The 27534-nt window shown below is 42.1% G+C and overlaps 1 protein-coding gene across 1 annotated transcript in view; it reads right to left on the reverse strand.

The window, feature by feature from the left end:
• Nucleotides 1-6207: 6207 nt before the first annotated feature.
• EPM2A (EPM2A glucan phosphatase, laforin) overlaps nucleotides 6208-27534 on the reverse strand; it is a 50224-nt gene continuing 28897 nt past the window's right edge. Inside the window, exons 3-4 of the mRNA XM_065401971.1 lie at nucleotides 9609-9850; nucleotides 6208-6482 (exon numbers count right to left, since the gene is read on the reverse strand). Coding sequence (XP_065258043.1) covers nucleotides 6208-6482; nucleotides 9609-9850 — 517 coding nt within the window. The remainder of the gene's footprint in view (nucleotides 6483-9608; nucleotides 9851-27534) is intronic.

The following is a 27534-nucleotide window of genomic DNA, read 5'->3' on the forward strand; positions in this document are numbered from 1 at the left end:
AGCCCCCGAGTATTATTACAAAGGAAAGACAAAACAAACATCTGCCTGCTGATACTTGAATCCGTTCCTTGTTTTGAAATGAAACAGCCTATTCCAGGTTGGAACATAAGACCTTTTCCATAAAGTATGTGCACATTACAGAGCCAGAGAGTCGGGATTCTTAGTAACTAGGCCACAGGGTATCTGTGGCTGCAATCAAGTTGGCAATATTTTGTTTTGGTTTGGTGGTTTTGGAGGGAAGGACGGGGTCCCTGTGATAGCTGAATCAATTACGTAGACCCTTAATATACCGTTAACTTCTAATTACAAGCTTACTCTGTTAATACAGAGCCATGCTCTCAGTGGAGTCTTTACTGCCACTATAGCTGGAGTCACTGATTCTCTCTCCCTACCCAGCTATAAGCCCCAGGTGAGACTAGCATTATCATCAGCCTTTTAGAGACAGGGTCGCTCAGGCACAAGTCAATGATTTCCAGGCTGGCCCCCTGAATGCTGGATCTCACTGGACCTCCCCCACCTCAATGCTCCTAAAAGGACTAGTTTGCTTCTCTCCCTGGCACATCTCTTCCAACTACACGACATGTCCTCTATGCAACTGGTCAGTTATGCCAGGGGGAGTTAGTACCTGTGCAAAATATAAAAATCAATCAACTTATAATTAACTGACTTTGAAGCTACTGTTGCTTCAACTACGCTCTCCAACTCTAGGGCTCTGGCTTAATACTTGGGGGTCCTTTTCCCAGTGATACTTGAGAGGCTGTGCTGTAGCAGCACCATTTCTGTCTGACAACAAAGAGTGCATCAAGTCACACACATATTGATGCTTCTATTTGTTTAGGCATACGTTAGGAAGTGCCTTCCCCACCTACTTACCCTATTCTGAAACACAATCCCACACATCCTGTTTAGGATCAAAACACCTGTTCCTGGGGCTTGACTTTATTAAACAAGTTGATTTTAATGCTCAAAAAATCACCACCTACAAAAGTGCATTCACACCCAGCACCTACCATGCAGGGCATTGCCATTGACTTTTAAAATTTGCTTTCTGTGGTTAAACTTGAGAATAAAATTTGTTCAGAAGTAATACATATCATGACGAACTCACTGACAGTGATGCCAATGGGAGTTTTGCCATTGACATTAAGAAGAATGGGTTCAATTAACCCCTTTATAAATACTATATTGAAAACTGTGCCTCCTAAAATAGTGCCTTTCCCTGAAGAGTACCAGAGAAAAGAAAAAAATAAAAACAAATTCCCTTAGCTGAATATGTTAAAAAATACAGTTCTGTTCATTTACCCATGAGAACACAAATGCTGAGAATTAGAAACACTTACCTACATTCTGCTCTCAGCTACATGGATACGATTCCTATTAAGCAGAGAGCAGACTTTTGTCTGTTTTCATTTTAAAGGCGGATATCTGCTTGCCAGATATGTGCTTTCTCTACAGTCCTTATGCTTTTACTTATATAGTCATGATTTCCCATTACATAGCTCTGGTGTTTCTTTGATTAGTGGTATGGGGTTATTTTGCTTTAAATTCTACATTGGCTTTGCAACATCTCACTGCAATTTAGTGAGAAGGAATAAAAGGAGAGAGGAACAGAGATTTTATGGAAATTTTCTTTTTACTATATCAAATCAACAATTTTCCCAATTGCAGAACAGTAAAGTCAGTGTGTAATCCTGTAAAGTAGAGATGAAAAAAAACCTACAGTGGTAGGTGCTAAAGTCCATCCTTTTGTCAGGGAAAGAGTATTCCCTATGGTATCTTTCCTAGTGCTTGTGCTTCTTCAGAGATTGGGTTTCTATCAGTTCTGTTGGGAGACTATTCCAGACACACACAGGTCTCACATTTCCCAGCACCGTGCACCCAGAAAAGTTGGATTAAATTCAGTGAGGGGAACATCAGTGTTTTCCTGGGCACCTGGCTCCCACCATGGGTTTTCTTGCATGAGGAGTGTGTGCAGGTGTCTGATTGTAAGCTCCTGAGGGAAGGGACTGTATTTCTTTGGTAACTTTTGCAGTACATAGAACACAGTTGAAAAAAATAATGAGACATTGAAACTAAATGTAAAGCACCCAGAGGCCCCAGCCAAGATTACGGCCCCATTCTGCGCTATACAAACATAGAGTGAGCCCCGAGAAGCTTACATTCTTAACAGGTGAGACTGACAAAGGGTGGCAAAGGAAGCAGGGGTAGTGAATTTATTTACCAGTGGTCACACAACCTGTCTGCAGCAGAGCCAAGAATAGATTACAGAGCTCCTGACACCCAGTCCCCTATCCACTAGATCACACTGCCATTCTAATTAACTTAGTTAGTGTACCCTATTTCCTCATTGGTCACATTTTTTGGTCTCAGAAGGAAAAATATTCATGAAGTCACAAAGCGCAGGCACATTAAGCAAGTCCCTCTGAGGGGCTGAGTGCCTCTTACAAAGACATTGAGGGGAGTTCAGAGCACTTGGGGCCTTGCAATATTTGGCCATAGGAATAAATATGTATATTATGTATATCCTAATATTGATATTGAGATATCATTAGTAACCTGGAGTTGTAAATGGCCCAGGTTCATTCAGCAAATTCCATTTGCTTCTTCAGTTAAACTAGATAAAATAATATAAGGGCTTTATTTCTACCTGGGCACCAAATACTTGATGTGCCAATTCTAATTGACATCTGTTTTCTCCAATGATACCTTCCAGTGATGATGACCTATATGAGCTCTTGCATCGGTTTCCCTTCTTTGTCCTGTACACTACTTCGGTTTATTTTGCCCACTTTAAAATAACTACTGCAGTTTATCAATTCTTAATTCCCTTCTTAGGAGTTATTCTCTTCTAAATATAGTCTAGCCATAAAGGTGCCACTCTCAAGAGGAAATATACAAGCATATTAACAGCAGCAGTGCCCTCATCCTTTCACCCAAATTGCATAAACAGTTTAGTGTGTGGAAATGGCTGATGATCCAATCACCACAAGAACACATTTCAAATTAGAATTTTAATAGGTAAGCATTAGATACAGGCTTATCATGTCATTATGCAGCTGGAAAAATGGAATATTTTGAAACCTTTGCTTTCTTGTTGCTGTAGCCTTTTGCAATGGGCTCTTTATTATTTAAATGTCTGGTGCTTACTAATTGCATTTGACAGGCAGGACTTTCAATTAGTGTTACCTAGTAGAGTGGCTTTCAATAGGGAGGCAGGAATCAGTGCTCTGGGGACAATGTGACAAGTGGGTATGTTACAGATTATGCACTGTGGGTCTACAACCCTCGGGAACCCTATGTGCCATTTACTAGTACATTTTTGGCAGGCTGGTTTCATCTATCTAATCTATTTATGTAATCCACCTACTGTGTGCCCCCATCACACTGTATCTCAGTGCCTCATCAGTATTTAAAAATAGAAGTATTAGTCTGGAACCATCATATATGTAGCACTACGATTTCTTTGCTATTTGCAGCTCTTTGATGTTGACGGTATCCATTGGATTTTAAATTACTGACATTCTTGTCCAAAAAGACATGGAACACAATGTAGTATAAACTTATACATCAGATCTGCACAGCATGGGGTATTCCTGGCTGGCTCCTGTTGCCAAACAGTGGATGCCCTGAAGTATAGAATTCGATTAGCCTTAGCCTGCAACATTTACAAATGTAACCACTGAAAACAGAATTAGCAGTACCCTGCACAGCTATACAGCAGGGACACATGGAATATCTGTTAAGCTTGTGGGTTCAAAAGCATCCTGACCAAACTATAACTTTGGTGTTAATTCAAATTTTTGTTTCTCATGCAAACCTCATGATTTCAGGGCTTGATCTTTGTGGGGCGCTCTCTGTTACACAAGTTGTACTGAATCAAGTCCAAGAAGTTCTCAGGGATATCAAAGGCCAGATTGTGACTCTGACTCCATCTCCATGCAAGGGAGTAGAGGAGTAAGGATCCCCTTTACATGGGCTACCCAGATCTTGGGGCCAGGCACATAGTAAGAAGCAGGGCTACTTGCCCGCTCCCTCCCTCCCTCCCCAGAGATAGTGGTCAGCAAGAGGCAGAGAATGAGTTGGGGAGCAGCAAAGAATTGACCCACTTCCCTTACTCACCAGACACTATAGCTAAGCCAGCATGGGTAGGGTGTAATTTACTGCTGGTATAGGCCAGTGGTAAATAACTACCTCCTAAGAGCAAATAGGAGGAAGAGGAGGATTCAGGAGTCAGGTGTGAGTTACTGCCACGCAGTGTCTCCCCAGGGCACCACTGCTTGCTCAGGACTGTGCCTAAAGTCACATTCTAACCTTAAGCGTATGTCCCTAGCTGAGTTGCATTTTGACACACTCTTGTGCTCCATGAGTAGGATGGGCATCATCTACACCCTTTAGTTCACAAGGTCAGGCACATAGATACAAAACCCATTCTTGTTCCAGTCAGACCATGGGAGACTAGAAATAAACAATTATGGCTCTAATGGCTTCTGTCCGCTCTTAAGTACAAATAACAAACGTGAGCAAAACACATGAGAAAACACACACTTATGGAAGTGTCATAAGGCTTTTATTTAACATTGGGCTATAGTTTCATCCAGTATCTAACTGGTGACATACATTATTTCAAAACAGAAATCAGAAATAAAGTGATGATCAAATACATAAATTTAAAATAACTTCCAGTGGCTTCTTCACATCTGAGGGCATCTGATGGGTAAAAGATAAAGCAAAATATATTATGATGGACATTCTGCATGAACAGTGCCCAGGATATTGTAACAGTGAGATCGCTAACAAGTCTCCAATAGTAGGATTTCCTTATAATTAAGGTCATGTGTCTCTTATCACCTCTTTATCACGGAATAAATCTCTATATAGACAAATCATTTTTCTAAAAATAACTGGAAAAGGGATTTAGCTCAGCCATTTGCCTCTAGAAATTCGTTTTTTAATTTTTGTGTCCTTAACAAGCAACTCTCCCACCCAATCAGACCCTCAGCGGAGGAATTTCTCCACTTCCTCCCCTCAAGGTCATGAGTTGCAGCACCTATTTTTGGCTGAGGGGGGCTTGTTTGGACTCTGGAGCCTAGTGATGCCCTTCCTAGTTTAGCTAACAGGACAGCGACATCTGAGCAGCAGTGGAAGCACTTGTCTTCCACAGGAGCAAGAGATGTCTGCTATTGCAGAACTTCCAGGCAACACCAAGTAGGGGAATGAGACGGACACTGCACCTGGGACTCTAAACCCGGCAGCATAGTCTGCATATAGGCTCACCAGGCCACCTCCCATATCTTCTGCTTTAACTCAATTTTCTTTATTGTTATTTATCTTGTGGTAGCACCAAGAGGCCCTAATCAAGGATCGTGGCTCTGTGTTAGGCACTGTACAGACAAGGAAAACAAAAACAGTCCCTGCCCCAGAAATCTTACAATCTAGGATAATTTAACAAACCAGGAGTTCTGCCTTGCAGTAGATTAAATATGCATAAGTGGAACTTTCCCCCACCTTTATGCACAGCATCTACAATACCCTCAGCACCATAACAAAGTACAGCAGTAAATTTTACTAAATCACATTAACTATAAACCTAAATGAGAGAGAAAGGGCAGCTCTTGCCTAATGAATTGAATTTAACTTGCTGTTTGTTACAGAAACACAACTGCGTAAATCAATTTCCTCCTTCTTTTTCTCAGTCAGACCATTTCATTAGAAACATCTTTATAAACACACCAAAACAGAAGGCTCTACATGAAACGGCCAAACAACCCTGACTACCCAAGCCAGAAAAAAACAAAAACTGCACACCGTTGACTTTTATTTCTTTATGTAGCCCTTCCGCATTGTTCCACCTTCTTCCTACCACAGTCTTGCCATCTCACATGGTTGTATCTTGTGATATTTGTCCCAGCTCCTGGAGTCACATGAGTACATGAGAATCTCAGCTTTCATTTTGCAAAGTAAGTTCCTAACCCGCCTGGTTGCAGAGAAAAGTTTGAAAACAAGAACCCCAAAGGCTAAAAAACAGAAGGCAAATAAAAAGAGACTAAACTAATTATTGTTTTTAAATCTCATGATTTTTCACACACTCACTCTCTCTCTCACTCACACACACACACGAATTTGGGTGGTCTGACTATGAATTTTGAATGTTTGGGATTGGCAACACTGCGAGGAATCTCTCCCCTCCTCCAATCAGCTTTTCTGCCACTAAGGTTTGCATGAGTAGCGAAGAGGTCCAAATTTCTGATAGAAATCGTCTTCAGCACGAACCAGAGCTTCCTCATCTATGTAGACAGCTGGTCTCCTGGAGGCCACAAAGTACTGCACTTTCCTTAGGTTCCATCCCATCACATACTTTAACCAGCCACAGACTGCGGCTGTAGACCTGCCAACACCAGCATTGCAATGTACGTAGACGATGTGTCCATTCTCTAGCAGCCCGTGCAGGAGACAGACAGCCTGAGGCAACATCTGTATTCTTCCTAGGATTAAAAACAGGGCACATTCCCATGAACACAAGAAAGGGAGGATCACTGTTAACAATATGTTTCTCTATTCTGCTGTGCTGTGAAATCTTAGTGGCAGGCAAAGAGAAATCTATTAAAGCTAGTTTCTCTTCTTTCTCTGGTAGGAGAATATGAATGTCTACATAGGTTTTCTGCACTGTCAGAAATTAAGTACCCTTTTGCACAGGCTAGGCCTAAGATTTCCAAAAGTGACTAGTGATTTTGGGTGTCCACACTGAGATGCCTTACAGAGGCTTGATTTTTAAAGGGTGGATGCGAAGCACTTCCTAAAAATCAGGCCCCATCTGGTTGAGCACCCAAAATCACCAATCTCTGTTGAAAATCATGGCCTACATATGAAACTATACTGTCAGTTTCCCCAAATGCCCTTCAACCCTCACATTTTGCTAAGTAATAGGTCCAGGTAATACAAAAGTCCATAGAACTTGGACCCAGGACCTTCTTTGGCAACAAATGGTGATCTGCAGTAAAACGTGTTTAATAAATCAGTGGTTCTCAATCTTTCCAGACTACTGTACCTCTTTCAGGAGTCTGATTTGTCTTGTGTACCCCCAAGTTTCACCTCACTTAAAAACTACTTCCTTACAAAATCAGACAAAAACACAGAAGTGGCACAGCACACTATTACTGAAACATTGCTTACTTTCTCATTTTTACCATATAATTATAAAATAAATTGATTGGAATATAAATATTGTACGTACATTTCAGTGTGATACTTGCGCCTGTTTTTCATTTGTGAGCCTTGTCTGAAGCTTGAGCCCCATCACCCTGGGCTGATGCATGTAACTTAGCTTTGCAGGGGTCCCCTGTGGCATGGGACTCCAGGCAATTGCCTTGCTTGCCACCCTCCTAACGCTGGCCCTGCACTTGCAACGCCCCCTAAACCTGTCCCGTGACCCCCCTGGGGGTTGCAACCCCCCTGTTGAGAAACACTGATCTAGATGAGTTGAGTACCCCCGGAAGACCTCTGCATACTCACAGAGATACACATACACCTGGTTGAGAACCACCATGGGTTACTTTTATATGGCTCACTGTCCAATACAGACTGAGTTGAGGCAACCAATTTTATTTCACAGACCACCATAGATTTGTTAAAACAGTAGAGCCAGAAGTGAAATGCTTTTGTCATACTATGTTTGCGAAGCCATCCAGATTCCCTTTCATTTCTTGTCTCATTCAAAGAATAATAAAAAAAAAATAACAACTTATACGAGAAGTATAAATGTTTCAACCAATTTAGGGGCAGAATCGGTCCACAGAGTCATAAGGAAAATAGGTACTAACTTGATTTATGTAATAGTATGGTTACTTTAGATGAAATATACTTTAAATTTAGCTAATTAAGGTATTAAATGAATTCATTGCCAAAACAAAGATGGTGTTTGTCATCAGTTCAGATATGGATGTTGTATAGTATTTAATCTGAACAGTTTCCTCCCCTCCAAAAATCAACTTTTAACTGAACTATAACTGTATTCTTATATTTCCAATTTAAAATAAGAATATGGAAAATATACTTCATATTTTATCCAAAATGATGGGGACAAGATCATCTCCATAAACCCATAAATTTTAGAAATGTGCAAAATTAGCAGCTGTGGTAGTTTAAGCCTTCACATGTCTCTCCTACAAAAATGCTATATTTTGCCATCATAATACATTAGCAATCTATTGGAACATTCTGTATACAGCACTGACATACCTTTCATATCATGCTCAATTCTGAACATTAAGTAACAAAGAAATCCTCCTAATTATACACCTCATACACCTCTCTCTACTTATATGTTTTTAGGGCCTATAAATGGCAAAACTCCTACTGACAAATTGGTGTGTGTGGAGGGGGTGTGGAATTGGTGTTGCTGGAACCATGAGGTTCTCATGACCCATTTTCTTCAATTATGTGCATATGCTGCCACCTCCCATAGCTCTGTGTTGAGGGTCACTAGGTCTTTTGACATAGAAATAGAGATATACCTATATCATAGAGCTAGAAGGGACCTTGAAAGGTCATTGAGTCCAGTCCCCTGCCTTCACTAGTACTGTCCCTGACAGTTCCCCGCCCCCGGCCCCCTCAAGGATTGAACTCACAACCCTGGGTTTTGCAGGCCAATGCTCAAACCACTGAGCTATCCCTCCCCCCGGAGGACTAGATGGGATTTTCTTTGAAATTCATCAACATTGCCCTTTAATTGTCCATCAAGCACATGGTTAAGCAATATAAAATCTTTTCCTCTCAAGGGTTGAGAACTCCCAGCCCCTATCAGTCCAAAGAGTGAGACTACAAGACTCAAACCCTCGCTTTTACTCATGGCATAGCTGAGCATTAACACAAAGCCAATCCATATTCTTGATTTCATTTTTCTTTCAAGTCTCCTGCCTCTCTTGATGCATATAACTGACATGACAATTCTCTGTTTGTGACACCAATATTTGACTGTATTAAAAATTATCCTGTATATTTTCTAGTATGGCAAACCACTCAAGTTTTCCAGCCTCCTGCGTATACATGGTTTCTTATCACTCAATCTATTTTTATCAATGAACCAAGGATTGTAACGGCCAAATAACATATCCTAATTTATGTTACAATTTGGCGTGCTATGCATATCCTATATGATTACAAATTATTGTATGTGATAATACAGTGGCTCAATAGACTGGCACACGACTGTAAAGAGAGAGTGGTGTACTAAGGGAGCCAGAGTAGGTTACCTAGCACTGCCTCTTTGGTTAAAACCAGCAGTTATGGCAATTTCAGAGTCTTGATGTGCAAGCCAATGGTCATCAACCTGATGAATTTGTATTCTCACTAAATCAGTGCTGAAAGAAAAGGTTTTCAAACAGTCATCAATTTTTGGAGATGGGGATATACCGAGAGAGGAAGATATGTATCAGAAATCGTTTGGATGACCTCTCTGTATATGACAAAGTGTACAGAATTCATTAGGGACAACACAACAAAGTAACAATAAACAAAAGCTATTCAGAAAAAACAACACTAAAGCAATGTAATCATGTCATTGAAAGGTTTTGTTATTATTTATCCAGTTGTAAGACAGGTTTGAACATTACCTTCAGTGCTCATGTCTGGGGTTGGCATCCAGACATAAGCGAGACCTTCCTCTTTATACAGTTTCATAAGGACCTCTGGGCTCATGGGTTCTGGATAGCGGTTGCAGCCCCAGGAATTCTGAACAACATCCCACTCAGTCTGGAAGTTCATTACAGCCGTAACACCCAGTTCGTGTTTTAGCTTGATGGTTACATGCTCCACTTGCCGAGGGCAACTTCCCAGCCAGATGTTTGGCAGAATCCTAGCATTGAAAAAAAATGGTAGCATAGCTCATTAAGCACTTTCAACAAAGGAACTCCCCACCCCTGCCCAAAACTCACATTTTCTGTCAGCTTAAAAGGCATTCTAGTTCAAAACCTGGCAGCATCAGCATGTGAGATACGTTGTTAAACACACCCGTTTTGTGTCAGGTGATAAAAAGCTTCTTGTTTTATTACAATTTAACCCATAATATTGTATTTTAAGAACCAAACTCTAAACCTAGCACACGCAGCCAAATTCACTTCACCTGTGTAGATTGGAGCCCTAGCAAACCATGGCCTAATTAGTAGCACAGGTCTCAAAGACACCAGTCATTCAATCCTGCAGCTGAAGCTTACTAGCAGCGTTGATGAGAACAAGGAAACCCAGAAGACTCACACAATCTCTATGTAGAAAGAAACCCAACAGGCTCACATCATTCAAAGGTGGAATGTTACAGTAACAATCTGTAAACCATATAACTATTATTGTTTTATAGCTACTGCCATCGCAGCGGGCAAATCAGATCAGGTTAAGCCACCGCCAGCCTAAGCCATATTTTCTGTGGTAATCAAAAGAGTTTGGATTATTTCTTCCCCACGTGCCTCTGCAATTCTGGAGTCCAGCCAGGACCAGCTACAGAAATTTGAACTATGTTTGGGCTCCCTGGAAGCTGGAAGAACCAGAAATTCTGCGAGAAAACTCAAGAGGATTGAATAATTTGTATAAACAGCCACACCTTTTGGTACTTAGCCAAACCAAACCTCCAAACCTTCTGTGGTTTTCCCATCTCTAATGATCATAAAAACTATTATATGTCTTAGCAAGCTTTGGTACATAAACAAACTGAAACACAGAAGTGGCTGCCTAATTTGCACATGCAATTAATGTGATTGCATTCCCAATAGAGTATTTACATGTTTAAATCAGCAGCTACATACAAATATCCAGTTTGCACAGGCAGTTACAGTAACCACACAGGCAAAATAGGCACACAGTTGCACATGTAATTTTGCAAATCAAGCCCTTAGTTATTCACAGCAAAAAAAATATGGCATCTTTAAGAGTCAGCTTCCATGACTCCTTCAACCTATGATGAAAGTAAGTGTAGCCCACTGGTGAGTGTGTTAGAAGTCCCACTTTGCACCAATCCACAGAGGATATGAATTGTTACAGCTCCCACCTAGAGAGCCTTGGCCCTTTAGTTCAAGCTGTAGCTGCTCATGCTTTCAGCTCTAGTTTCATCCCCAGTGTGTTGGCCAAGACAGCAGCTGTCACATAAGTGCTTCAAAAATGAAATAGGCCAATGATGTACGGCCCACAGCTTTTTGCAAATTCTAATCATTTGGGGCCAGACTGTGGAGTTCTTGCTCCCCCAAATGAGTGTATATTCACTTGAGTAGTCTCATTAAACTCTCATGCGAATACTGCCCCCTTAAATTTGATGGTGCTACCCGCAAGAATAAATGGTCACTAATAGGAGTAAAGGCTCTGGAAATGGGCCTTTGATAATGATTATATCCTGCAGACTACTACTGTAGGATTGCTAGAAAGCCGAATTCAGTGTCATCAGTTTGTATTCCTTATAACCAGGGCCGGCTCCAGACACCAGCCGACGAAGCACGTGCTTGGGGCGGCACCTTAGAAGGGGCGGCCAATGTTGGGGTGGCGGGGGGCGCTTGCGGTGTTTTTGTTGGTTTTTTTTGTTGTTGTTCGGCGGGGCGGCGCTCGAGGGGGTTTTTTTTGTTTGTTTCGGCCGGGCAGCGCGGGGGGTGTTTTGGCGGCGCGGGGGGGGGAGGGGCTTCGGCGCTGTGGGGGGGCGGCCCGGCCCGGCGCTCGGGGGGGGGGCGGGGGTTTGGGCGGCCCGGCGCGGCGCTCGAGAGGGGGGGTTGGGCGGCCCGGCCCGGCGCTCCGGGGGTTTGGGCGGCCCGGCAAGGCGCTCTGGGGGGGGCAGGGGTTTGGGCGGCCCGGCGAGGCGCTCCGGGGGGGGGTTACGGCGGGGCGGCGCTCTTCTTTTTTGCCTGGGCCGGCAAAAAAGTTAGAGACGGCCCTGCTTATAACTGTATTCCGCTAACACCCACAATATGCTAGGCACCCATGAAACACATGGGAACACACAGTCCCTGCCTTGAAGAGGTTACAATCGAGGCACCTCTTTTAATATGAAGATGAAGAGTGTGATTTTAAAATTCTGTATTTACAGCAGGGCCCCATCTCCCCAGTTTATAGAGAACTAATAAAAATGGTTAATTGGGGCACATTTATTAGGCAGAAGCTGTACCTTAAGGACTGTCAGTTTAAGTTATGATAGCAGTTTCTCCCAGGTGACTATGTGTGGGAGCTTGTTTGGATAGACACAGTTCATTTGATTCAGCATTAGGGAGACAGTTAAAGTGCTCCATATAAATGCCCTGGCCTACGTGATGGCTTTGCTTCCCCTCCGTGGTAGATGATGCAGTGGAAGTAACACGGTTCACCTAGTACTCTTGACAGTAATCAAGCTTTAACATGTCAGCTCTGGGAATGGGAAACTAGCATTTACATCACAGAAAACTCTTTTCACTTGTCACTTCTCTTGTTCTAATACCTGTTCTTCATACTTTACATTTCCAAGGTGTCTGTGGTGGAGGGGGAAAGAGTTGAAATGGGATGGTCAGGAATGCAGTCCCTTCATTTCTTAAACTACACAGACCCACCATAGTCACTGCTACACCACCCCACCTTCCACTCACATAAGGGATATTGTATAGAAAAGGGGACCTAGTCAGGACTTGCTTACACATTTGAGATCTGCCAATATCATCATGGCCCCTAAGGGCCCTTGGTTGTCAGTATAAACTGAAGCAGCTAATTTTCACTGAGGACTAGATCAGTGCCTGGATGACCCCACGATTGGGAGAGCAAAATGGTGGCTTAATGCCACCTCTGTGGCTCCTCTCCCTATACCAAGCTGTGCTGAGTGCCCCTTGGCCACAGCGTTTCATGGTACATGATGAGAAGACAAATGTGTTCTCTGAGGACAAGAGCACCTGGTATTTTTCTTCACAGTTTTCCTGAGAGTTCAGTACATTCATATAATAAACCCCCAATGTTTTATGATTTGGGAATCAACTAATGTACAGAGTTATCATCTCTTCCAGGGGACAGAGATTCTAGCAGATGATTTAACCAGGAGGGACTAGAGTCATTAGACCAATAATGCAATATAAATATTGGGCTACAGAGAAAACACTACCTTAGAAATCGTTTCCTATGCTTATCCAGCATACGTGAAAATGAAATCCAGATGAAAATCTGTGGGTGCAACATATTCTATATCCAGATTATCTACCAGGTGCTTTGAGACTGTCCAACAGAATTTTTGGACCTTCTAGAGTCCCCATTGTACCTCAGTTCACAATTAGTGAATCATCTGGTGGCTTTACCATTGAACATCACCATATTTCCATTCAATGGAATGGAGGAAAATGGCAGTACACAGAGCAGAGCCAAGACTAGGGCTGTCAACTGCCTGGATTTAGACCAGATGACTCTTATGAACTGGTTCCTTGAGACCAGCTCCAGGAGTTTTGCCACTGAAGTCAATAGGATCAGGATTTGGCTTCTGGTCTTCCCTCCTCTGTTTACCAGTAATGGCTATAAAGCCTTGGTATACAGTGCATGTATTACTTAATTGGGTTTAATTGTTCTTTTATCAGGACGGCATTCATTATAGATAACGTGCAGTGCACAATGACACCAAATAGATTTGTTTATTCAGTCAATTTATTTAAGAGATCTAATTATGATTATTTCATTCTTTGGTGCCTGGGCTTTCATTCAGCTTTATCAAGTTCATTCCTTTATTTTCTCTTCACTTAAAAGAGGGTTTTAGTTCAAATACAATCTGCAGAAACTGATGAACAGTTCAGTAATTGTATTCTATATATTTATGCCAGATATTCCTCACAACGGTTTCACTGTATGATAGATAATGGAAGTTAAAGAATTTTAATGCTAGGGAATGATCCTTTCACAGTTTCACTTCCCTTACCAAAAAGTATGCCCTTTTTAAAAAAATGAACTTGTTTCCTTCTGGAAGTCGCCACTTTATTTCACTAGGTTTGGTTTGGACTGGGTTAGTACCGGGGTGAGCGACCTCTTCATTTTCAGCTTTGAGCTGCTCAACAGTTGCTGCCTTCCAGCTCCAGAAGTGATTACTTTACACTGGTAGATTAAGTAACCCTTCCATATAATTTGAAAAACATTTACAGATTAAAGGGGATATGTAAATGTAAGATCATTTCAACCATTAATCCCTTTCTCTTCCTAAAAAAGTATGACACACTCTTTATGGTTTTTTAAAGAGGAATTATAGGTAGAATATGTCAATGTAAAAATGTTGTTTGCCGTATTGTTGTAGCCGTGTTGGTCCCAGGACATTAGCGAGACCAGGTGGGAGAGGCAATATCTTTTATTGGACCAACTCCCATTGGTGAAAGAGACAAGCTCTGTGTCTCGTCTCTTTCACCAACAGAAGAAGGTCCAATAAAAGATATTACCCCACCCATCTTGTCTCTCAGTGTAAAAATGGCCCTTTCTTACTCAATGTATTTGTGCACTGTGTGTTACTAAGGCCTGGTCTACACTACAGAGTTAGGATGAAGGAAGCTACCTTAAGTTGACCTGTTAATGAATGTGTCTACACTACCGTGTCCTTTACGTCAACCTAAGTTACCTCTGATGTTCACTTCTGTAATCCACCTCTGCAGCGCTTACTTTGATTTCCATGGGCCGACTGCGAGGTAGTGCAGGCGCAGCATTGTGTAATTCGACTTAATTGGCCTCCAGGTGGTATCCCACAATGCTCATGTGTGACTGCTCTGGAGATCATTCTCAACTCTGCTGCACTGCAGCCAGGTAAACAGAAAACAGCCCATCCCCTGCTAACGCCCCGGGAATTTTTGATTTCCCATTTCCTGTTTGACCAGCATTGGGAGCATGCCAGCTTGAGCACAGCTGATCATGGAGACTACATGCCCCAAACGTGCTCCAGCCTGGTCTGCACAGGAGGTGGTGGATCTCATCGCTGTGTGGTGAGAAGAGTCTGTGCAGGCAGAGCTCCAATCCAGCAGAAGAAATGCAGACATATATGCAAAGATCGCTCATGGAATGGGGGAGAAGGGCTACACGAAGGACACACAGAAGTGCCATGTGAGAATAAAAGAACTTTGCCAAGCGTACCAGAAGGCAAGGGAGGCGAACAGTCATTCTGGTGCTGAACCCCACACATGCCGGTTCTACAACGAGCTGCATGCGATTCTTGGGGGTGACCCCCACAAGCAACGTGGACAGCTCACAGGTGTGTGAGTCTAGGGACAACAAGGAGGATGATATGGTGGATGAGGAAGAGGAGGAGGAGGAGAATGGGAGACAGGCGAGTGGTGGATCCATTCTCCCCAAGAGCCAGGAAATATTTTTAACCCTGGTGTCTTGTGGGTCACAGGACATCACAATCGACTTCATTAATTCGGGGGCTCGAGGTCGAATTAGATAAAGTCGACTTAATTTTGTAGTGTAGACAAGGGCTAAGACTAAAACACTACATAGGGACTCAGAAGACGTGCTCAAATCCCAGCTCAGACACAGATACCCTGTGTGACTTTGGGCAAGTCACTTAGGGTCCAGCATCTAAGGGCTTGTCTACACATTGCTTCAGGCCACACCAGAAAGGTGTTAGTCTGCACTAGCCTGTTGTGCACTGACTGGCCTGTGTGGACCCTAAAAGTTCCCCAGTGCATGCCAACGTAGTCCTGTTTCAAAAAGTACTACCTTTGTGTACACTAAGGAACTTCTAGTGCAGGGATTCTCAAACTTCATTGCACCGCGACTCCCATCTGACAACAAAAATTACTACATGACCCCAGGAGTGAGGACCAAAGCTTGAGCCCGCCCGAGTCCCGCCACCCTGGGTTGGGGGGCCGAAGCTGAAGGGCCTGTAACCTGAGCCCTGCCACCCAGGGCTGAAGCCCTCTGGCTTCGGCTTTGGCCCCGGGTGGTGGGGCTCAGGCATTGTCTTTGGTCCCGGCAAATCTAACGCCAGCCCTGGTGACCCCATTAAAACAGGGTCCTGACCCACCTTGGGTCCTGACACAGTTTGAGAACCGCTGTTCTAGTGGATGGCAGGAGGGTCCACATGGACCAGTAACTGCAGGACACGCTAGTGAGGACTAACATTAACACCCCCTTGGTGCGGACTAAAGCGTCCTTTTGACCTGTAAACTAAGGCAACCAATGTGGAATCATCACTCATAGAAAACAAACATGGAACCTTGTGAAGTCACTTGTACATTTACTTTTCCACACTTTAATTATTTTCAACGATGCAAACATATATCGTGCTTGGATGATTCTCCCCCAAGACTCTTTATAGTCTTGATTAAATTATGGCAGCTGAAACCACACATTTATTTCATGTAATCAATACATATGCAATAGTTTGCTCACCCATAAGGCCATACTGAGTCTGGAGCAGTGAAAGATTAGCATCCTGGTACTTTTTTACAGAGTGGATTGCCACTTTCAAGCTAAAAACGTAAGCACATAAGACCGGCCATACTGAGTCAGACCAAAGGTCCATCCAGCCCAGTATCCTGTCTACTGACAGGGGCCAATGCCAGGTGCCCCAGAGGGAGTGAACCTAACAGGTAATGATCAAGTGACCTCCCTCCTGTCATCCATCTCCACCCTCTGATAAACCCTCTCCACCAAAGAGCCACACCACTGTGCCTTTCAATCCAGATCTCCATCTGCAGCCTAAAGCCAATCTAGCATTTGTGGCCTTGTAGAAAACAGCATGATTCAAGCCTTCAAGGTCTATCTATTAGCTGGCACAATATCCCAGATCTGCTTATACCAATGGCTGACAGCTTCAGTCAAGGAACAGTACTTTGCCAAAGTCAAAGTACTTCACACAAGTAATTGGCCATAAAGTCACTCTCAACCTGCAATTTGTTTATATTGCTGATCTCATTCAGATCAGTCCGTACATTATTTTGAACACAGGGCAGTGGATTCTTCCTCTGAGGCCCACTCAAGATGTAATCTAATGTCATCGAAACTTGAAATTCACTTCACTTGGCCACTCAGGCACTGCACTACCACCTCACTTGGATTAAAGAAGATCAAAATAAGAATCTGAGGATGCCAAGAGGAATACTAATATATACAGATAAAAAGGCATCGTGATTCAGCTGAGGTAACAAAGAAAACAGTCTTCAGGTTGACCAAGCCTTCCCTCAAGGCTTTTATTCCCCGAGGGGCTAAGGATACAATATTTATAGCAAAAGAAAAACTTATTTTACATTCCAAGAAAAGCAATACAAATAATCCAGTCTGCATTACACCAGACTTCTACAGTGCCTAGATGTACATGGAGTTTTATCTCTGCCAACTCTCCACTTCTGATATTATTTATTGGACCAACTTCTGTTGGTGAGAGAGAGAAGCTTTCACCAACAGAAGTTGGTCCAATCAATGATATTACCTCATCTACCTTGTCTCTCTGATATCCTGGGACCAACAAGGCTACAGCAACTCTGCAAACACTCCTGACACACACATACTGGCAGGTAGCCAGAGGATAAGGTAGGGCTGTATCTCTACCTCCTTTACAAAATCCATGGGTATTCTGTACTTTACCTACTGCTCAGGGCTCCAGCTCAGAGTGCATTTCTGAATCCTTCCCTGATGACGTCACAAAACTCTGCCATCCTACCTTTGCCTTCTACCTAGTGACATCTCTTTTCTGTGTTACATCACATCATACCATAGTGCAACATCACCACCACATCACCACCCATAGCTATCATCATCTGTGAGCTCCCTCCTTTGCGGTGACCTTCTTTAACCCCTATTGGCTCCTGCCTCCCACCTGAGTAGCTAATTGTTCTTGTTGCTTCTGCACCTTCCGAGCTCCCTCTCCCTGACAACCTATGTGAGAGTAACAGTTGTTTGCTTGCTAGTGTCCAGATAGGGTCCTTGCACCTTGTCATGATAATGATGATGATAAAGGAGGACATATTCAAAGCAATCTAGAAAAATTACTTAGGTAATAGCCTAATCTGCTGGGCTATTAGTTTTAACAACAACCTCAGGGGCAGTAGAGTTAGGTCAACACTGAGTGCTTTTGAACATCCTATCCTAAAATGTATGGAGCACTCTGTTTTTGCAGATGTTTCAATCTTTTCAACCCCATACAACTAAGATGCACAAGAAGCTGACAGATTAGTTTCACTTTCTTCTCACAAATTAAATGTCAGATCTCTGGTATATTTTACTCTGTTAATCAAATTGTATTGTAGCACAGTATCTCAGAGATCACAGATGACTTGTACCTACAGTGCTGGATTACGACCTCAGCTACATCTGTGTATAACCTGAGTAACTCTACTACTGTTAATGGAGTTATTACAGATTTACATCAGTGTAGCTAAATCCATTGGGTCTAGTCCATGATCATCTCAATGAAGACTATCCCCTATGATATATTACTTCCTACTTTATCCATCTTAGTTTTAAATGATTCCAGTGATTAGGCTTCCACCACTCATCTTCTTCTTCTGTTTGTTTGTTGCAGCTCTATTCCAAAATCTAATTCCTCATACCCAGCAGACTTAGAAAGACTGATTGAGAGGGTATGATGACTGACCTACTTTCTCATAGCTAGATGTCCTCTCCCTCCAATCAAGAACTGAAACACTCTGTGCTGTGGTTTGACTTGGAATGCCACTGCCTGCCCTACACCTATTCTGTGGATACATGGAGGAATTCAGTCTCTAAGACTCTCAGTCAACATTTTTCACAAGAAATGGGGGTAAACAGTGAGATAGCAAAATCTGCAAACAACCGAAAATTATTCTGGATAGTCAGGACTAGAGAAGTTTGTTAAAAAATCCACAGGTACCAAACATAGCGGAACAAATAGGCAGAACAGTGGTGGCAATACACCTTGGAATAAATAATATGAACTACTCCCATATATAACTGGGTTCTAAATTAACTAAAATCAACCAGGAAAGAAAACAATGTGTCACTGTGGACAGCAAAATGAAAATATTACTCCAAGTGGAGGTCAGAAAGCAACATTAGACTATACAAATAACTGCATTTAAAGTAATACTCAAAATATGGTAACATCATTCTACATATCAATAGTAAACTCACGTCTGGAGTCCTCCAGTCAATCCTGGTCATACCATTTCTAAAAAGATACAGGAAAAATTGAAAAGGTCCAGAGATAGGAGATAAAAATGATTGGCATCATGAAAAGATTTCCATATGAGGGGAGACTGAAAATAATAGGCCTAGTTAGAGGTAGACAGAGCATGACATAGAGACAAATAAGAAAGCACATGGCAGAGGTATATAAAACAATGACTGGAATAGAGAAGGCCAATTGGCAAGGCCTCTGGGGAAGGGAGGGCAAAAGGAACATTTTGCCCTGGGCCCTCCATTAGAGTGGTGCTGCAACCTAGTGTGCAGGATCACAGTGCCACTCGGGTTTGGCCCAGTGGTCTCTCCATCATGATGGAAGGGCAGCCAGACCAAACCCAAATAACCCCACGCACCTGGTCACAATGTCCAGAGTGGGGAACTGGGACAGGAGCTGAACCACCACTGCAGGGTGAATATGGAGCAAACTTGCTCTCCAACTTCCCCTTCCCCCTCTACTTCTCCTCAGTGGTAATTTGGGGGGGCGGGGGGTAGGCAAAGAGGGGCTCAGTTTCAGATTTTGCTTCACGCCCCTCTAAACCTCTGTGCAGCCCTGTCAATTGGATAATCCTATTAATCCTTTCATAATACATGAGCAAAGGGATATCCAATGAAATTGAAAGGCAGCCCATTTAAAACAGATACAAAGTTGGGGGGGGGGGGTTTGTGCACAGGATAATCAGCCTGTTGAACTCACTACCAAAGGCCAAGAGCTTAGCAGGGTTCAAAAAAGGATTAGACAGTTTTATGTAATATAATTGAATCCTCCCATTATACATATAATAAAAATATAAAGGATATAAACATTCATGATTCAGGCATAAACAAACCATTGAGAGGCAGAAAATCCCCTTATGTGATGGTTATTCCACATATTTCCTTCCTTTTGTCTTCCTCTGAAGTATCTGGTACAGGCCACTGAAGGATACTTGACCATCTGGATCACTGGTCTGATCTGGTATGAGAATTCCTGTGTTCCATTAAATACACTTTACATGAAAATAAAAAAACAAATCAAAATAACTCCTTATCTGATGAAACAGTGGAGTAGAATTGGCAGATGAGGCCCAGCCTTTTCAAAGCTGCAATTGTTTACTCTGAAGACCTGACCCATTCTGCTAGTGACTTACTGATAAAGTCCACCCGCAGACCAGTCAGATAAAGTTTTACAATGAGAGGCTTGACTTGAATAGGATTGAGCGAAAGCAGCCAGATGCACTGAACTACTGACAGCATGAGCAGAAACACTACTGACTGGAGTTAAAAGAAGATACAAGGATTTGCCACCAGTATGATCTATTCATTGAAAACTATGATCTAATAGGCACGATAACATCAATTTTATCAATAAAGACACATAAAACGGCCATAATCTGAGCAAAAGCCAACACAGGAAAAGAGCTGATTAATGGGGAAAACATATACTGCTGAAATGACATAGCAGCAACCTTGTTAAGGCTACTTACGCTGCAGAACAAAAGCTTACTTTTATCTAATGCCACAAGCAGAAGGAATATAATTTGGTGATTAGAAATTCATCCTAGTTTACTACTAAAGCTGTAAGGTTTATTTTTAAGTAGAGAATGCAACTGCAGGTTTTTAAATTAGGAGAATTAAATAGACTACAATATAGTTCCAATGGGTTTTTTTTCCCCCCGCCTTTCATTGTTTGTGGCACCCTGATGAAAAGTAATTAAGCGCTGGCAAATTTTCTTCTTAGATGTAATTTAGACTACTTATCTGGGATTCTCAGATGGGAGCAGACTTGGCAACTGAAAGGAAACACCTGTTTTTGTTACTGCAGAACAACACAGTTTATCAGTCTGCAAAATTTCTGAAGCCCTTGAACACTGGTTGATATGCTTAATAAACTTATTTATTCAGTGTTCACAAATTTATTTATGAAATATGGCATCAGAGAGCCTGGTTCACTGATCTGCAAGATGAACAAGGCATTAAGCCAATCAATCTTAAGTTAACAATGGAATCAAATGAAAACAAAGGCTAAGATATAAAAATAATACTGTGCTGATAACTGAGACATGAGCCTATGCTGACATCAAGGTGCTAAGCAGCTCGTGTAGGTGCAGAGCACCCTCAACTTATATTGATTTGAGGAGAAGAATATGTTAGAAAATTCCAGAAATGGAATTTGGCCAAACCTGCAGCCCCCACTGCTCCAATGATGCAAAAAGGATGGAAAACTGCCCTAGCAAGGTGGCTAGGGATTCTCCTTTATACCACTCCCTGATGCATCTCCCAAATATAAGATGTGGAAGGAGGCATGACCAGAGTGCAGCATGCTCCAGTCATTCTGGGTTGATGGAATTACCCCTAAGGGGCAGTTATTGATGGCATAAATTAAAGCATCCCAGTAGCTATGCTCTTTTACATCACAGCCTGAACCTGGCTTACCCCAAGGGAAGAGGAAGTGAAAAGGTGTATTTAAGCCAGCTTTGCTCCTCTGCCCCAATCAGAGCTCAGCTGGACCCAAGGATTTGGCCCAATATTTTTTAAGCCTCTAAAAGCAGAGGGCACACCCCACTGAATTCAATTGAGACATTCCTGTTGTCAACCCAATTAATTTGGCCCTACAAAATAAGTAAGTAAAATAAATACATAAATAAACAAAAACAAAACCCTTAGTCAGTTTCTTTATATCTTATAAGGCTGTGTTAGAGTTTTATGAGATGCAACCAACCCTATAAAATGGTATATGGTAGAATAAAACTACTTTGATTCTGTCTTCTGTTCTGGGAATGTCCTAGCACAACCTGGCATGGTCATGCAAGGCTTTAAGTATGTGACCATCCTCAACTTTGAAAAATTAAGCGTTCTCTTCCCCATCACCTGATATATAAGCTATGTTACATCAGGCTGGATTTTGCATTTGTGCATAAAAGTTAAGAAAATCTGTGTTCCAGATGGTTATTTATATACACTCCAGTGCCTTATAGGAGTTGATGTCCAAAGTTAGCCCTGTGAAATTTGCAGTCAAATTTTACCTTCTAGCATCCATGCTCAGGTCTCATTGACTCTGGGGAGATGTTTGCATACTATATACAGCAGAAAACAGAATTTGATCCTCTGGGACCTGATTTTTCCCTCTCTCTCACTGGTATAAACTGGGTGTAGCTCCACTGAAGGAAATGGCATGTCACTGGTGAAAAGCCAGGGTGAAAGAAGAATCAGGTCCCGTGGGCTCAGGCCAAATGAGCTGAGGAGCTAGTCATGAAGATGGTTTCTCATTTGGCTTCAGAGAATTAATATGTAAATACTCTGATTACAGAACACAGCTTAGTGCATTGGTTGCCAACAGTTACTTGCTACATATGTCTTCATCACATTGCCAGCATTCAAATTTGTTTTGAATTAGAACTAATAATGATGAATGTGAGGTACAACAGGCTGCTTAACTAAGCCAGATAGAAATGAGCCATGAATCTGTTGGCATCAGGAACCAGAATTTCTAACATTAGTGCTTAATGATGGGACTGATGCCACTACTAGCACCTTTAAAGTTAAAATGCCTTACAAAATTGGTTAATGCCCCTAAGGATGAAAATTAAGCAAACAGTTCAGAAGACCAAGGCATTGCTGGTGAAAATGTCTTGTTTCATCTTTGTGCTAAGTTAACTTCCCAGTTAACTTTGTGCTAAGTTAACTTCCCAATCTAAACTTCCCAAATAATGAGATGAAAATTGTGTAATTGAAAATTAACTTATTTTGGTTGAGAATTGGCTTTGTGGGCTAGTCCCAGTGTATAAATATGAAGACGACTGAAAGTCTCTGCTGGACATGAAGAGCCTAGAGATTTCTGAGGAAGCACATTCAGAATTTGTGGTATGTGAAGAGGATGGAAATGGCCCACTTAATGTCACTCAAATGCAATCCCTCAGACAGGTTTATTTGTAGTTAAAATGTCTTAGTTATTCATATTTTTAAAAAATAACACCATAGTGAATAGTAAGAATTGTTAAGAAAGCTAGAGACACATGCTAGAGAATTACAGATGGGAGCATTAGGCCTTATAAATACTAATAGAAAAAATCTGAAATTAACTCATCTGACCACAGTGAGAACTCCAAAAAGTTCTAAGACAAGGTTACACCCCAAAGCACAATCATAGGGACAAGATGGCAGGACACTTCAATTGTATATAATGTCCCAATCAATTGCTAAATTATAAACCCAGGAAGAGCAATATTGACAGGGATGGTGTGCTGCCAAAATTTTAACATTGGGCTGCCTCAGTCAGCCATACACATGTCATTCTCTGAGTACATACTCTTCTCTGAATTTTAAATAAATTTTATACACCACCTGAGCGACACCTTCAGCACTCATTCCAACCTACCACCTAGCCTATTACCAGAGATGACTGGATACCCAACTAGCTATTCCATAGCCAGAGGCCATAAAATGTCCTACATGCCACTACCACCATCATCACTGCAGCTGTCACATAGGGAAGCTACCTACAGGAGCCTCCATGAGGTACTGGGGAGGGGGAAGCATGGTGTATTAAGAAGTATTGGGCTGGGTTATGTGGGGAGGGACTGGATTTGCGGTGGGGTGGAATTGATGGATTTGAGTGGGTTTCTCCTGACTCTTGGAGGAGGACCTCAGGTGGTGTGTGTCGCAGGGAGAAGAGGAGTACTTTTGGAGTTGTGAGGATTGGTTTGAGAATAATAGACAGCAGTGAGGAGAAAGGTGGGCTGCAGGACTCAAATTCAGTGCAACAGCAGAAGAGCCCTGTCTCTTCCCTTAAATAGCTTAGTCTATTTAGCTTAACGAAGAGAAGGTTAAGGCATGACTTGATTACTGTCAGTAAGTACCTATGTGAGGAACAAATATTTAATAATGGACTCTTCAGTCTAGCAGAGAAAGCTATAACATGATCCAATGGTTGGAAGTTGAAGCTAGACAAATTCAGACTGGAAGTAAGGTGTAAATTCTTAACAGACCGTGCGATTAACTTTTGGAACAATTTATGAAGGATCACGTTGGATTCTCAACCACTGATCTAGTCTGAGCTCCTGTATAACACAGACCGTAGAAATTCTAAGAATTATTTTGGGGAAGTTCTATGGTTTGTGTTATACAGGAGGTCAGACTAGATCAGTGGTTCTCAACGAGGGGCACATGAACCCTTAGGGGTACGCAGGGGTCTTTCAGGGGTACATCAACTCATCTAGATATCTACCTAGATTTACAACAGGTTACATAAAAAACACTAGCCAAGTCTGTACAAACTGAAATTTCATAGACAATGATTTGTTTATATTACTCTATATACTATACACTGAAATGTAAGTACAATATTTATATTCCAATTGATTTATTTTATAATTATATGGTAAAAATGAGAAAGTAAGCAATGTTTCAGTAATAGTGTGCTGTGACACTGTATTTTTATGTCTGATTTTGTAAGCAAATAGTTAAGTGAGGTGAAACTTGGGGGTACACAAGACAAATCAGACTCCTGAAAGGGGTACACTAGTCTGGAAAGGTTGAGAGCCACTGGACTAGATGATCACAATGGCCCCTTCGGGCCTTGGAATCTATGACTCTCTTCTGGCACTGGAGCAATAGGAAGGGTGATAATGTGAGGTGTACTCTCAGAGGTGGTAGGGAAGGGAATTTTCCCCCAGCAGTAGCAAGAGGCTCAGTCCTAGCCTCAAAGAGGGCTAAGTGCAGTAACAGGTAGAGCTTTTTCCAGTGGCAGAGAGACCCCAAGAGGAACTGTGTCCAGTCCTCTTCAGCCAGGACTGATAACCATATTGTGGAGTCCTGAGAAAGCTTTGGAAGTCAAGAAGGGGAAATAATTAGTTTGACTAGAACTTTTAGGAAGCTGGCCTACAGCGGTTTGTTTCTTTGGGAGCATAAAGTTAACAAGTGCTGGGAAGGGAGGAGTGGTTGTCTGATTACTTAGATGTATTTTGTTGCCTAGGATTATGATTTCATCTGCTTTGAAATAGGAACTGTGGGCACTTTGATAAAGGTATTAAAAGTGATCAACTGTAGTTTATGTAAGTACCTCTAGATCCTCTGCCAAACACTATTATTGTAACGCTGTAAAGTGTTACTCAGCCGTGGATAACAGCCTACACCACAAGTGTAGTAAGGAAACTGGGTTTGTTTGTTATTTTCTCTGTCTCCTGTGGTGGAAATGTTACCCACTGGAGAGTGATGAAAATGCCTCTCTGGGCTGACCATAAAGGATATGAGCTGTTGCAGCCCACAGCTACAGTGCCTTGGACCTGTAGCTCAAACTGTAGCTTTTAGCTCTAGAGATCCCTGGTTCAATCCCCCATGTGGAGACGAGGAAGGTGGACATCACAGAAGCACCTCAGTGTTACGGTAAGTTCAGCAATAAAGGATTTAGCCTTCTGTAGTGATAACAATGGACTATGTTGTGCTCACATAAATGTGAAGGGTCCCCATAAGGCCTTCCACATCTCTGAAGCCTGTTATAGAGGGAGGGGCACCAAAGGCACAGCATGCTGGGAAACTCTGCACAACTACCTGGTGGAGAGCGGGGTGTTTTTCCACAAAGGCTCTGAATATGCCTGTTTTGGGGTTGGCTAGAGATATACATATCCAGTGGCCCAAAACTGCAGGGCAGAGAGGCAGCAGCCATTGAGAGAGTCGGTTTCGTGGCCACAGCCCACCAACAGACTCTATCGGTGAATGTGGCTATCTCACTGCTCCTCCTTCCTCACTCAACACCCTGTACAAAGTCCAAATACTTGGGCTGTGTGTTTGAAGGGGTAAATTTCACCCTTATAGAGCACACCTAAAAAGAACTACAACTACTAACATTTATCGCTTTCACAATCTTGTTTGCATTTCACTTTTCTGCACATCAAAATTAAATTCATGTTTTCATTGCATTTCCTCCCTCTTCTCCCTTTTTTCTCCCTGGATCCTTATAATCATTTTCAAATTATGCAGTCTTACCACAGGAAAATATAAAATAAAAAAGGTACCCTAAGACATTTCATTCTAATTTGCAACTCTTTTTGGTCTGTGTTTTCCCCCCACTAATAAAAAAGGATTTGAAATCCATATTTCATATAGGTTGGCAACCTGCATGACACTCTGCTCAATTTTTGTCATGGTTCACTGAGGACTTTCACAGTAATAGGAGTTACGCACCTAACTCCTTGAATTTGAAATGAAATTTTCCACTGCACAGCATTAAAGCAGAAAATGAGAGATTTTCAGTTAGAGCCCTTTACCTTGTTCTCTAGGAAGGCAGCAGCCGTTCATCTGTTTTGTTTTGTTTTCTTCTGCAGAAATAAAACAAAACTCAAGAAAATATAGCAGTAACTCTGTAATATTTATTTATTCTCAGGAAATAAAACAGTAATGTTTCTGAAACTAAACTTCAGGGAAACTAAAGGAGATATTCAGGTTTCATTTCTAATAGCTTTTTTGTTTACAGTTAAAATATGACAAGTTTCTTTTTTTACACAGAGGAACCTTGTTGAATTTGTCTTTCAAACATCAAGGGTTTTTAAGTGGCAAACCTGCATCTATATTTGTTGTCTGTTTTATAAATTCCTAAGGCATGAGGGAAATTTTGCAGATTAGCTGTAGTTCACCAGTTTTTAGAGATATTCTCTACTCTAGTTCTATAGTTACAATAGCTAAGCAATGTTTGCTTATTTTATGTAAGGCATTTTGGGTCAGACCCACAAAGGGACTTAAGTACCTAAAGCCCAGTTGAAGGTGCTTCTGAGATCCACAACCCGCCCCATTCAGTTGCTGCCCAACGCTGTAGATGCCTAAACTTATCTTGGCACCTAAATTTTTGCTGTAAAAATTCTGTAGGTGCCTAAGTTTCTACCTCTGAGCATGAGCACTGCTTCCTCCCCCAAGACATCCAGACACCTATCGCCTGCCTAAGCCTCAGCATGGTCTACAAACCAGGGAATAACAGGTGTTCCCTCCTCCTCTCCCGCTGGGCTCTTTTGGATAGAGTTAGGCATGTGCGCAAGAAATGGCTTAGGTGCCTACACAGCTTACTCCAGGAGAGCGGCTCCTGGCTGTGATGGAAGCAGAGAGGGGCAAGGTTTAGGATTCACCCCTCGCCTCTCATCAGCTTGTTAGGTTAGGTGGATCTCCATCTAGCATGCTGGCTTCTTTGGATCAGATTCTTAGGTGCCTATCTCTTCCCATTCTTTTTACAGGACGTCTGGGCACCTAATTCAGGCTTTGCAGATCCCATTTGTGTTCCAGTCATTTTCTAGGCACTTAAAAGTTAAGCATTGCAATGCTGAGTGTTGCAACACCTATGTCCCTTTATGAATCTGGGCCTTTGTAATTTAGAAGATACTTGTTTCAGAAATACAATATGCACCTAACAAAAAAATCATGGCAAAAGAACTAAGTCCATTTGTAATCATATCAGCTTGTTGATTATGG

This window comes from Emys orbicularis, chromosome 3 (genome assembly GCF_028017835.1).
Source record: "Emys orbicularis isolate rEmyOrb1 chromosome 3, rEmyOrb1.hap1, whole genome shotgun sequence".
Classification (NCBI taxonomy): Eukaryota; Metazoa; Chordata; order Testudines; family Emydidae; genus Emys; species Emys orbicularis.